This window comes from Candoia aspera, chromosome 5 (genome assembly GCF_035149785.1).
Source record: "Candoia aspera isolate rCanAsp1 chromosome 5, rCanAsp1.hap2, whole genome shotgun sequence".
Lineage (NCBI taxonomy): Eukaryota > Metazoa > Chordata > Lepidosauria > Squamata > Boidae > Candoia > Candoia aspera.
Genome location: NC_086157.1, coordinates 481,943 through 495,997, shown reverse-complemented (window position 1 = coordinate 495,997; position 14,055 = coordinate 481,943). Strand labels below are relative to the sequence as shown.

Here is a 14,055-nt window from a genome sequence, read left to right as displayed (position 1 = left end):
GTTTTTTGAGCACCCCGAGTCCACTAGTGCCGCGGCCGTGGTGGCTCCGTTGCCGGCAGAGAGTTGAATTGCTGCCAATATTACGGAGCTTTTGTCGTTTCGTTGAGGTGGTCCGCGTTGCTGTTCCACCGCCTGCCTCGCCACGCGTCTCAGAGCAAGCGGGGAGCATTTCCCGCCGGCTGGTCGGGGTCGGTATTGTCCTCTTCCCCCCAGTAAGCGTCCCAGCCCTCTTCCGGTGTCGCTGTGGCCACGGTCATTCGGCGGTGAGGGGGCGGCCCCGGGTTGGGTGGTTTGGGGCTGATTTTCGGGGCGGGCTTGGGCGCGCTGGTCGGCGGTCGGTTGGCGAAGCAATCCGCCGTCTTGTGCCCTAATTTGCCACACCTCCCGCAGGGCTCCCGGTTGAACTTCTTTTTTGGGTATATGGGGCCGGCCATCCCCCCGTGTGGTGCGGGTACCTTTTTCCCGACATAGTTTGTGTCTTCCGTGGTTGTCATCAGGAAGGTGCGGTGCGCGTGTTCGGCTTTCCCCGCGAGGTGGATCCACCCGTGTAACGTTTCTGGGTCGTCGCGGTAGAGGGCCCATTGGAGAACGTCGCGGTTGAGCCCCCTTTTGAAGATTTCCAGCAGGGTGGTCTCAGACCAGTCGCAGACCTTTCCCGCGAGGGCTTTGAACTCCAGGGCGTAGTCAGGGACCGTGCGTGTGCCCTGTTTAAGTCTCTGGAGTGCGCTTTTCGCCCGTACTTTAGCTAGGGGGTCTTCGAAGTAGTTTTTCATCTCTTTGATGAAAGCAGGGAAGGTGGCGAGGGCGGGGGAGCTGGACTCGTACAGTTGGACGTACCAGTCCGCCGCCCTGTCTTGGAGTTTGATCGCCACGCCGGCGATCTTGTCGGCCTCGGAGTCATAGGAGTGTCCGTGCCTCCCCATGAACTCCCTAGCGTTGGTCACGAAAAACGAGAGTTTTGAGGGGGTCCCATCGAAAAAGATGGGGAAGTCCTTTGGGGCCCGGGCGTTTTGTGCGGCCCCGCCTCTCGCTTCCCGGGGTGTGGTGTCGGCCGCCTGTGCCGTCTGCTGGCTCTCTGCTGGCCCGTGTGGGTTCGGTGCTTCTCTCGGGGTGTGGGCTTGTGCGGGGACGTCGTTGGGTGGCGCGGGGGGCATGAGCGCCTGGAGCATGGTCCGGAGTTCCGTCAGCTGAGCCCGCATGGCCGCGAGTTCAGCTCGTGCCTCCTCGTCCACAGCCCGCGCCGCCGCTGGGGCCGGTTCCGTTGGCGCGTCCTCGGGGGTGGGTTGCCGGTGGGGTTCATCGTCCCTCCGCCGCGGGTCCGCTTCCTCCTCCGTCTGATGGGTGTCTCCGTCGTCCTCCTCCGTGTCGCTCACCGTGGGGCTGTCGCTCCACGCCCGTTGCTGGGGTGCGATGTGGGGCGCGGGGTCCTCCGCTGGTTTCGGAAGTCGTGCTGCTCCCTCCCGCGGTCGGGTTGCCTCCGTCGCCATCTCCCCTTGGGGTTGGAGCTGAGGCTCGGGTCGGGTGGGGTGGGCGTCCATGGCTCCGGGAGTCCGCGGTGCCTCTGGCCTCGGTCGGTCCTCCTCTGTCTCTTGCCGCGCGGCTCGCCCTCCTTGCCCGCGTCGTTCCGGCCTCATCTTGCTGGTCTTCTCGCCGTCTACTCCTCCCGCGGCTCGTTGTCGTCCGGTGGGGCTCGGCGAGGCTGAGTTTATGACTCTCAGCTTTATGTCATGCGCTGCCTACCTCTGAATAACGTTCAGACACTGGTTTGCAAAGCAGGCTCTGGTTTATTTCAGGGTAGGTACAACGTTGGTAGAAAAAAGCTGAGAGTGACAGGAGCGCGCCGGTGCGGGGTTTAAATACCCCGCGCCGGTCAGCGCCCCCTCGCTCTCGGTCACGTCACCCCCCTTTGTCCCATGCGTTGCCCTGCCATTGGTTGGGGGTTTCCAGGATCGCCCATCCTCAGGTTTTCATTCTTCTGCTGATTGCTTTCAGCTGGGCGATCCCCGTTGTATTGCCGCTGATGGCTTAGGTGGCTCCGTGATCCGTTTAGCTATTGTTTGTTAGCCGTTAGTCGTTGTGGGTTGATGGCTACTTAACTTGTACCCCTTCACCTATTTCCTTGTCATTGTCATGAGTGCCATTGCGCTGATGACTTTAGCTCAACGGCACTCATGACAGGTTGCTTTGAAAGCGCTGAAGAATAGAGGGAAGCTTCTGTTGCATGAATTCTGGCCATTTTGCTACCCCAGATCCAGCCTCCATCTGTAGCACATTGCTAGTCCAGCCTTTCATCTCTAATATGGGAAGGAAGGGCACTTCTGTCATAATTTACATTTTATCGGTATTGTTGCTTGCTATTTTGAACAAGAACTGAAATTTGGGGTTTAATATACAGGACCCCTTGGCTGTCCCAATGGAAACCATTGTACAAATCTGTGACTCCTAATTAGAACGTAAACCTTTTTGGTTTTGCTTCCTCCATGGTGGGGTAATGTACTGTGTGCGTGTAAACAAGCTGTTCTGTGCACAGTCTGTAGCAGAAGGTCCCTTCGGATGGAACTTAAGAATTAGCTCCCTCCTTTGTCTTGCTGGAGTGTGCAACGTCCTTTCCCACATGGACTGCAAAGGCATGAGTAGTGGGTGGTGGTGGTTCTTCTCTGCAGCACCAAGCTCAGCCTGACATTTAAACACTGATGGCTAAGCATTTAAACCCACTTGTTAATTTGTTGTTTCTTATGAAGAATCAGCCATTTATACAGCCTGAATAAATTCATGGCTCTCACTTGCCTTCTGAATGTTTTAATTACAGTGGTTTTTCTTGTTTGAAAATTTCAGCAAAATGAACAAAGCTGTGCTCCTTGCAGATGAGGCATCTTGTGCTTCAGGAAAAAAAAAGGGCCAGCTGTTGATGGAGCTGCAATAGAAGGTTGTGACAACTGCACATTCTTGAGCGGAGTTGCACAATAGGCCCACATCCTGTTGTCTTACTGATTTATAGCCTAAAATGGAGTTAAACATACCATTAATATCAGGTGTCAGATTCCTGTTGAAGTATATCATGATGCCTGTTCTCCTGGCCTCTGAGATATATGGAACATGTGCACTTCGCAGTAAATCTCTGAGATGATCCCTTGAATGAAGTAAAACCACATCTAAGAAATGCTAAAGACTTTGAAAAAAAAATCCCCTTTTCTGGTGTTGGTCTTTGAGCTGCCTTTGCACACCTCCTAGTAACATTTCATAGGACTTGAACATGGCTTGATTGGATAAATTGCACTGATGATGTTGAACATGGCCAAATTCTTTGTATTGAAAAGGAGGATAAAATTGGCCATTTCCTCTTTTATTTGAATGAATTTAGGTTGTAAGTTTGTTCACCATTGCTCTTTCATGTAAATACACATCGCATTTGAATGATGGGCAATGGCAACTTTTTCTGGAAATGTTCAGCATAAAAATAAATTTTATCAACAGGCCAAAGAAAATCTCAATGGAAAAAGATTAGATTTGATTAAGTGGAGAATTTTAAAACTTTACCCCCTCATTTAATATTTCCTTCTCCTTCTACCCATTTTTAGCCATAATTTTATGTTTGATGCATGAGCTAACGCTAAAAGTATTTACAAATCCACATTTCTTACATTGAGTGAAGTGAGAGAGGTACCTTGCTTTGCTGGTTTGAAAATAACATTTTTTAAATTTGTTCTAGGAAATAACTTCAGGGTTTAAGGAGCAGAGATGGGCAGGGTGCCATGGAATGGCTGCGGAAAAAATATACAGGAAGCCGCCTGCTTTTTGTTTGAGTTGCTAGGTGGGTAGAGTTCGGACATTCTTAAAGAGAGCCTTCCAAGAGGGAGTTGATCACAGAAATCTTTGTGGTCTGAAAATAGCAACTTAGGCATTGTGTCCAATGCATGGAAGCTGTTTGTTGTGCCACCTTGAGGCATGTGGCACCTTATGTCGAAAGCAGCAGGTGTCTGAAAGGTAGCACCATCTGAATGTACAGAGATAGTCCACGGTAATGTTATGAACGGTTTGGCTGTGCGAAGAACATCCCAGGGCTGTAAGTTGCGGTGACTCCTTTTGTTGAGTAGAGGAAAAGTTCTTGGAAGCCACACGAGGCTTCTCCCAGTGGAAGGCCACTGTCACGTTTCCAGCTTTGGCGGTTTGACTCACTTGCAGTCCAATCAACTCCGTTGCCCCCAGTGGCCTCTTTTTCCAGGCACACGATCTTCACAGTCTCCACATTTTGGCTGTTCGAAGGTCTTCAGATATTCCACAAGTGAAAGATTCCAGTGACATGTTCAGAACAGTCCTGCGAGGTTGGTTAGGCTGCGTGGTGGGTTAGTGGCTCAGAGACCGCCAAGAAGCAATGGGGACAAGCGAACCACCCTTGAGGGGGGGGATGTGGACCACCAGTTACCTGGTTCTGCCGCTGTCTTCTAACTATTACCATATACTGACTGCTGTGGTATCACTATCAGCCTCCCTCTGTCTGTGTGAGTAATTAGGGCACTTTTAAAATCTACTGACTTCTCCCTTAATCTCATTTCATCATTCTGAAGCACATTTCTTTAAATTTTTGTATTCTTTTCCCCATTTCTTGTCCTGGTTGTCTGCATCCCTATTGGAGATCTGTATCCTGCTTAAGCCGCCGAGACCTTGGACCGATCCTCGTTCCCTTCCTCCTCCTGGGCCGAAATGGCTGCATTTGGATCCATTCCTTTCCTTCTTTCTTTTGCCCCACCCCTACAGCCCATTGCCTTCTCCAGGAGCCCTCCAGCATCACTCTCTTTCCAAAGCCCTGTTGTTGGTGCACCAAAGCTTAACTTTTGCTGGTAGGAGTCAGTTGTCTCCTGGGATGGACCTCCAGGCTTCTCCTGGGGGGTCCTGCAGGTGTTTCTGTTGGGCTTGGTTAGGGGAGGGGCCGGTTTTCCACCGCTGCTTCCTTTTTACCAGGCGCCCAGGGAAGAAGCTTGCAGGAGCTTCCTGCAGAGGTGGATACACAGGGTGAAGCTCTTGATGACGGTTAGCTTTGGAAATTGGTTCCTCCAGCTCTGTAGGAGGTTGTGCGCATAATAATAGCTCCTGGCTTGTTAATCCTATAGCTGGTGGTGGATGATGTACATAGCAACTAGTTGGGGTAATTTGATCTTTTGTTCCTGGAGAAAGGCCTCAGAAAGGGAAGCTGGTTCTGCTAAACTTGTTCCGCTCATCTCAGCATGTTTGCAGCAAAGGGGGGACCTGAAGTCGTTTGGGCTCCGTTGCCCTGACCAAGGGGGAAGGTGCGTGTTCGGGACTGGACGACCTGGGTAGAACAAAACCCTTTCTTGACTCGAGCGACCCAGCCGAGCGGGAGGGTTGTGTGTTGTGATGAAAATAACAGAAGGGTGATTGATCTTGGCTCAGGATAGAGAGACATCCTTTGTTTTAGGACAAATATATTTCTGAGGGAAATGAAATAGAAGCTTTTCATTACAAAATTGCTTTGGTGTGATCTTTATTTTCCTAAACCAGCCAGCAAATGTTGATGGACAAGAGCTTCTTCCAATTCAGACAATTCTGGGTTCCCGTCACCCCTCTGTTTTCTGCTTGATTTTTGTCCCTCTCTGTCTGCTGATGTCATGATTTTAACATCTTTCCCGGGGTCGTCTCTTTGCTCCCTTGCCACGAGAGCAGCTTGGTTTGGCTCTGAACCGGTTGCGATATCACACCTGACACCTTTCCTTTGGCTGTGCTTGGTGCTGGCAGCCTTCTCTTTTCTGCAGACTCCACAGCATTTTCCATCAGCATGAATAAGTTAAGTCTAGGTCTGTGGGAAGCACCGATCCTGTATTTCCTTAAATGAATGTGAGTTCTTTTATTTCTCAAGGAAGAATAGGAATTTGGTCATACTATGAAAGTTGATGGGGCGTGTGTGTGCTTGGGGGGGGGGGGATAAGACTCAACCTACTTTTCTCTACCCCCAAAATAGCAAGAATGGGGAGGGGGCAAGATTACAGTTCCTTAATTTCTGACTTCCCTTGTAACTTTAAAACATGAATATTAAATCCTGCAGTAGAATCAAAGCACCTAGGTTTCCCATAAAATGGATGGATGGATGGATGGATGGATGGATGAAAAGTTTCCAGCAAACCTTTTGGCTTTAGCACTACCTGCTTTTGCTTTTCAAGCAAAGATGTTACACAGAGATGATACCACAGTATTCCTAGGGAATGGGGCACAGAGGGGGAAGTTCTGTTACCCAAAGGCAGAGTCACAAAAGCAAAAATACCCTCTAGAAACTGCCTTCAAACTGTAGAAATATTTGAACGACAAAAATAAATGAAATGGTAACTGTCTAAACCCCTTTCCCAGCAGCAGGGCTTCCTCGTGGTGTCCACAAGTACTTTTGCCATCTTTCTGGTTTTGAATTGCTCAGTGAAATTCTTCCTTGAGACGAAATATGGTGGCATCTGCTTGTTCTGTATAAACCGCACTGAAGTTTTCAGCTAAATAGTCACTTAGACCACTTAGTCATTCGCCTGCTTTTCCTGAGAAATCTTGCTCCCCACTAACTGATGGGACGCTTCCGGGTCCTCCATGGCCATAACAGGCTGTGTCTCCTGGCGTTGGCGGGTGGGGGTCATATCCTTGCAGCTTAAGGGGGAGAGAGAGAGCTCCGTTATGAGTTTTCTGCAAAACAAAGTGAACAAACACAGCCCTGCAGCGGACACTGTGGCACGTCCTTCTCTAGCATTCCTCCACACAGACAACGGAATACTTCAGGAAAAAAATGGTTTGATGTGTCTATTTAATTCAGCAGTATTTAACTTAGATGGGTCTATTCTGATCATACCTGGATTCTGCTTTGGATGTGCCATGTATGGATGTGTACAGAGGACCAAGACGTCAACACAGTCAATGTTGCTCAGGAAAAAAGATATATCGTCAGATAAAGTAAAAATGAATGCAAGCAACCACATTATTTGACTGTATGTGCAGCGTAATTGAAACACGACTTTCCCTCAAGGGCATCCACAACGTTTTAATTGACACAGAGGGGATGGGACCACTGCAGGCTCTTTGCTGTGTTGATGTCATTGAGAAACAGTCTGTGTGTCCAAATGCCCTGAGTGAATTTTTTTGCAAAGCTACTTCTTATGGTGCCACCCCCTCCTTAGGCACCTCATTGGGAAAAAGAAGGTTGCCAGTAATGCAGAATCTGTAACCACTGCTGGTGACTGGCTGCCCTTGCAAAACAGTTGGCTTCCAAGACACATCACATAGTTGAAAGTGACTCAGGGTTGTGGAAATGTGGTTAGTCTGGGATGTCAGAAATCAAATACCAGAGTGATTTTATTTGAAACAAGAACTCTTATAGTTGAATAAAGGTTTGGGGGAAAAGGATTCAGCAGCATGGTCTGATTCACACACAGGTGTATTAAGGTATAGTAGGGTGTTTAGCTTAATGTGTAAAACCAGCCTTTACAGTTAGTATTGGATATGAGCCAAATTGCTGTTTATTTAACAAATCATTGCTAAAAGTCTCTGCTTAATGCTATGTATGAAAGCAGCTATACGTCTGGGTATCTTTAGAAGAAGCCATGATATGATTTTTTGAGTTTGGTTTAGTGCCATTTTGAGGGCTGATGCTGGCAAGGCAGGATCTCCAATCTCTAGAGATGATTTATTGATTCAGAAGAGTGAGAAGAAGGTGCCTTGCGTTCAGGCCCCTGAGGCTGTTGAGAACATTTCCATGTTTGCTCTGCAGTGAATGTGTTGGAAGCATATGTCTGCAGTAACGTCTTTAACCCAGTCAGGCTGGGTCTGGGAGTCTCCTGCCAAGGGGGTCTGAGTGTTGAATTTAGGGATGAGGTTCTGGAGACTCCTGATAGACAGCCTGTCAGTTTTTTGGTCAAGTTATGTCTGGGCAAACCATGGTTAGAATCATGTGTGCACCCTGCTTGGTCTTGATAAGGACACTTGAGCCAGGAGATGAGAAAGTCTTAGCTTCTTATGGACTCTGGAGAGGAACTGGCCTAGATCAGTGTTTCTCAGACTTGGCAACTTTCAGATGTGTGGACTTCCACGCCCAGAATTCCCCAGCCAGCCTTGAAGTACACATGTCTGAGAGTTGCCAAGGTTGAGAAACACTGGCCTAGATGGTCAGATTGAATTGGCTGATCTTGCAGAAACAGCTTCCCTTGTCTTATACACCAACAGCACTTGATCCAGTAATGTTGGTGTTTCTTTGGGGAAGTTTAATACCATGTTCTGCAATAAGAACCCTTTGTTGCTTTGACCACTTTGTTCCAGTCTTCCGAAACAGAAGTTAAAAAGCCAGGAGTTCAGTAAGAGTATAAATACTCCCTTGAGCCAACTTGATTGACAATACATTGCAAAAAGAAATCTCAGGAAGGCTCTTTTAATTGTAGTGGTATTGAAACAGCCAGGCTGGAACCCACTGGCAAGAGAAAAAAATAAATACAAAGCGCAATTACGCGGGTCGAGCTTTTCCCTTTGGCACCGGATTTTCTCAGATTAAGTTCACGGGACTCTTTCTGTTCACATTTGTTACCGAAATGAGCTGCACCCCTGAGCCAGCCAGCTGGCGAGCAGCTTTGCTTTGCTTTGATCAGATTAGGGGTCGCTGTGCTTGACCATCAATGATTCTGTACTGTAATGATGTATTAGATAGTAATTGCCTAATGCGGCCTTCCCGCCCAGTGCACCCGAATCTGTTGGGCTGTGACTCCAACTGGCACGTTTGGAAATCAGAGGAGGTCTAGCACAGGAGATGCATCTGGAAGACACTAGTTTGGAAAAGGCCCCTCCAGCAAGCAGACCAACCAACAGAAATACTGTAAAGCTAGCAATTGCCAGCTAAAGGGCTTTGCATTTTCCCCACTATTTAATCAATACCATTTAATCTTATCAAACTGTCTCTCTGCCTGTGATGTTTTGATCTGTGCAACAATGCTCCCTAGGAGCACTTATGTGTCCAATATCAGGAGGATTGCTGTGTTAGGAACCAGAAGGGCTGGATTACAGTAGATTATAGAAGCACTGTGGCCACTTTGGAATTTAAAACCCAGGTATAGTTAATGCTATGTCAACACAATGCATGAAACTAGCCAAGCGTCATAATAAACCACAATCTCTATTCCAAGCTGTGCTTAGAGGAAACCAAATATAAAGGTGTTTAGGCTTAAAATAATGCCTAAAGACAGTTTCTGTCTTTTATGCACAGTGTTCACCATCTGAGTATAAAACATATTTTAAAAGTGAAACTGCTGACTTCTAAGCAGATCAACTGCATGTTCATAATTCTTACACATCTGAGTCCTGCAAGCCTCAGTTGCTTGGGAAGAGGCTTTTCACAAACCTTTGATGAATACTTCTATCTCATCTGAATTATATAACGTCATCCCTTGAGCTGCCAGACAAAGGTAGCATTTGTGATAATGTAGAGATTATTTCCATTTGTGACCATGTTTTGCATCAGGAAATGGAAAATCCCACTGGCAGCTGGGTGCAAGTTCTGGAGTGAGACCAGACTTTGCGGAGTCAGCTGATGGAGGAATCTGTGCTTGTGGAGATCAGGGGGTCTTCAGAAGGAAGGCTCTTCAAGGTGTGTCAGTTTCAGCCCATGTCAAAGAACAGAGGTCACTTTTTCCCTTGACCACCTACAGCAGGCCTGGTTCAGGATCCTGCTTGGTCACAGGAATGGTCAAAGGGGGCCAGGAATAAGCTAAAGAAGGTACAACTAATCAGCAGGAAAGAGTATTGCTGATCAACTTTTAAACTTTCAGAGTACATTTCTTCACACTTCCATTATGACACTCAAATACCTTGCTTCTGCTTGGTTGAACATTATTGAAAGATAAGAATTCAAATGTGGAAATTTACAAGGAAGAAATTAAGCAGTTCGGTTTTGCAGAGCAGCAGGATAAAAAGTCTACCCCCAGCACAGGGACGAAGTCATCTGGTTCCCCCTTCCCCTGGTGGGTCAGGCCCAGCTTTTGAAGTTTGTCCCTTGACTTGAGGGCAAAGCCCCTTTGGGCCCTGGAGCCAAAAACTCGGGCCATCTCTCCGCTTGTTCCAGAAATCCTTTCAGGAACAGCATTACAAACAAGGACCTCAGGATTTAGAAAGGCGGCCCTACCAGAGTTGAAAATGTATTGATTGAATTTAGCAAAGGGAGTGACTGAACTCTTAATTCCTCCCATTTTGTAACAAAATTGTAATGGTCTATAATGTAAATAGTTTTACATAAAATAGCGTTCGGAAATCATTTTTAAATAATTTACATGATTTATTGGTCATTTTTCTGCTAGTAGAGGGATTGGGGAGAGATTAAAAGATGGGTAACAAATTTGGAACACTTTTCTTAAATATATATATATATAAGAAAATCGTCCTTTCATATTTAAAGTCAACAAAATATTTCTGCCCACTTTTTTTTTTTTTAAAGGCATGGTATATCTAAAGGTTCTCCTCTTCACAGTTTTCCCACAAGATTGCTTATTCTTATATTTTTCTTTGCAGGCAGTTACCGGGAAGAGTTTCGGAAACAAGAATTTTCGTGCTGCTTTAGAAAATGGAATCCTCCTGTGTGAGTAAGTATTTTCAACCAGAAAAGGCCAGGATTTCTTTGCAAAGACTTTAGATGCCACACTGTTGAGCTAATGCTGCCGTTGATCATCTGAAACTGCAGAAACAATTCTGCCTTTGTGACGGTGAGGTCTTCCATGGTGTTTTGGTGTCTTATAAATAGGTTTATACTGTACTGTATGTGACTGTGTTGAAAATTTTCAAGTTAGCCTGGCTAGCCGAGGGACCACTTGTCTCCCAATATTTATGCCTGTCCAGCGAGGTCTGGGAGAGTGGATGCACTCTGGGTCCTGTCGATGTAATATTGCCGCCTTGTGGGGCCCAGGAAGGTGCCAGCTGCACTGCTGCATGTGCCCTCTGGGATGGTAACCCCAAGAGATGATGTTCAGGGAATGATTAAAAGTGTGGCTGTTCTCCCAGGGTGGGGAGAGGGTGGTTGTGGTGTGCCTGTGGTTTGGAGGTTTTATTGGTAGTGTGTAATCTTCCCATTGGTTGTAACTTTTTCTGAATATGTTGTTGTTCTCTTTTAATTGTAAGCTGCTCAGAGTCATTAAGGAGTCAGGCGGTCTCAAAATTGAATTAAATGAACTGTTTTGCTTTGGGTTTGAAGGGGAAACAGGGAAAGGGAAACGGCTGGGGTGGGGTGGAGGAATGTGTGATCTGGAGTTCCTAGAAGCAATCCCATTTTTCCCCTGGATTCCTTGTTTGGTTTCTGGACTGGCTGAAAGATGCCAATCCAGATCACCGCAATATTAAGTGTGACTTTTTAAGCATGCTTGCCTTTAGATAACCTGATTACCTTTTAAGAAGTTCTGCCGTATGTTGTGCTTGGCAACGTTATTTTTGTAAAAATGAAACCACCCTGGTTTCAGAAACTCAAAACTCCAGAAACTGAGACTTTGTTGACAAGCTATCTTGCTATTCGGATAATAATTCAGACAATCGTTCCCATATGTTATAAGACTGCAAAAATGTCTCCCTGTGCAAGTTTCCTTCCTGTCTCCTTTTAGCAATTTTCTTCAAATGAGTTCCTTCCAGGAGTGGAGATTTAATGTGAACCTTTGGGTGTATCTACAGAATGCAGTACATTTTAAAAACTGAACAACTTGAAAAGCATGAACAATTCCTTCTGAGAACATCTGAGCTTTTAGCCAATACCCTTGTTTTAAAAAGAACTTTAAAGTGGTTTTTATTGTTTTTGGCAAGCAATGAAATGTGAGAATATATAGTGTTTGGCAGATGGGGACTCCTTCTGAAGCTTCACTTTATTCTAATGAGCACCCGCTTGCAAGCAAAATGTATCCTGATTTGGATGATACCCTTTAAAAGGAAATTTTAAAAAGGGAAAGGGGAAAAACAGGACAAGCTTTCTGGGAAGATGCATTGCTTTGCTTTGCATTCTTTGATGTTGCACCTTAGCTTTACAGATATTCTCTCCATGATCTTATCTCCACTTAGACTTAGGCATTGCTGGGCTACTAGAGAAAAATGGCTGTCCTCTTACCATGCTGTTGCATAGAAGTGCATATCCTTAAAGGGTAATTATTCTTGGGGACCAAGATGATGGAGGTTCTCTTGCCTAATTTACATGGTGTGCCTTGCAGTTGATCATGGTGCTTTGGCCATTGAACCTGCCAGCAGCTCTTCAACTTTGCCATAGTGGATCGTTCTGGGTTCCCTCTCCTGTTCTTAAAGTCACCAGAGCTGATTCCTATCTGCTCTTTACTTGACAGCTGTAGCAACAAGCATTGGTAAACTTTTGTGATAAATCACTGCAGATAAATGTTTCCTATAATAGAAATGATCTTCAGTGGACCAGGTATAATAAGCCACTGGTCACTAAATAAAAGTACTTATCCATAATTATTAGCAGAGTGGGAGCCAAATAGTGACTGACTTGGGTCTCAATAAAATCTGCTTTTGTGAGAAGTTGGGGCTCTTCAAAGCCAATCATGTGAGAATCTGGCCATGATGGTTTACTTTGAGGAACTTTGAAAGCCTCTTGGTCCAGTCAGACCTGGTAGCGAGTCAGTCGGAGGTACCACGCAGTAAAGACTTCCTTTCCTTCTCTGCTTGCAACACTATGGGATCTTATTCACACAGACAGAGCTGATTGTGTCCTATTTCTCAGAAGGAACGGATAAGTGTAAGATACAATAACCTCCCGGCATTATAAAGAGAAATGATATCTTTAAGCCAGCAGTGGTCTAGTTGTGTTCCAAGGAATTCAGAGTTTCTCAGAGTCTTATCATAAATGTAACACAACAAAAGAGTTTTAAAAGATTTTGTATTGCTGATTCACACCCATGAACAAGAGTGAGCATGAGACCTGCCAAAAGTTTGGCCAGAGCGGTGCCAGTCTAGGAGCAGTCTTCTGCTTCCTTGGCAGACCCTTGAAAGCATCCCCCAAAGGAGAACTTTTGAAAACCAGACCTGTATTTAACATCTCTCATTATGTAGGGTATTTATTTTCCCACGCTTAAAAAGTATTTTTATTCAATATATCTCCGGTATCTAATCTGTGCAAAAGCTGAAGCAAAAACAGTTTTACTCTACCTAATCAATTCATGTAGTTTAAAATGTAGACTGCTTTATAATTTTAATGCCTATGTCTAACTTCAGAATTAAAAAATACATTTAAAATTTTGGTTAACCTTCTCTCTCTCTCTCTCTTTTAATAGTCTAATTAACAAGATCAAACCTGGCATCATTAAAAAGATCAATCGTCTGTCAACACCAATAGCTGGACTGGTAGGTAGTAAAATCGCATTTTGGCATTGGTATATGGGGTGGTTGATACAAGCTTTATTGTCTCGTAGTTACGTTATATTTTTATGGAGGTGATGAAGATTCATTGGTTGCTGTTCATATTGGTTAGCCGTGACAAACCTAGGAGTTTTGTTTTGTATTATTTTCTGCACACCAGTGCCACCACGATGCAATACAAATCTTGCCCCGCAACAGCATAATCTTTTGTCTTCCATTTCTACTTCCAAATCAAACATTCTGGCTAAAGACAAGAGGGCCCAGTGCTCAGGAAGGCTGCTGGGGTCCATCTGAGGCAGAATAAGAGCCAATGTGTAAGAACCATGAGCGGTGCCAATTCGGTGTTCCTCCCTCATGGAAAGAGGTGCTGGGTACAGGCAGGCTCAGAGTTAGGGTTCCTGTGCAAGGCGATGGACATACCCAGCTCAGTTCACACTGGCTGCCCCAGTCAAAATAGGCCTAAATGAGAGATTCTCTAGCTGGTCTTCTGCCTTTCCCTGGCTTGGGGGCTTGATCTACAGCAGGATCATAGCACCAAGGATAGGATGGGAATGGTCTCCTCCCTTCTCCCTACCCCCTGCTTATGCAAAATTTATTGGCATCCCACATACTTATTTTTTCTTCCTTTAATGCATTGACCCCACTCCGTGTGTGTATGTGTGTGTGTAAGTCACTCCCAAACCTGCACGGAAG

At 45.9% G+C, this 14,055-nt stretch overlaps 1 protein-coding gene across 3 annotated transcripts in view; it reads left to right on the top strand.

The window, feature by feature from the left end:
* The window catches only part of LOC134498434 (LIM domain only protein 7-like), a 109,532-nt gene that overhangs the window by 26,943 nt on the left and 68,534 nt on the right, over positions 1 to 14,055 (top strand). For 2 of the 3 annotated variants that reach the window (XM_063304522.1, XM_063304521.1), the window contains exons 2-3: positions 10,531 to 10,601; positions 13,278 to 13,347. In XM_063304522.1, coding sequence (XP_063160592.1) covers positions 10,531 to 10,601; positions 13,278 to 13,347 — 141 coding nt within the window. The remainder of the gene's footprint in view (positions 1 to 10,530; positions 10,602 to 13,277; positions 13,348 to 14,055) is intronic. The other variant, XM_063304523.1, reaches the window with a different exon arrangement.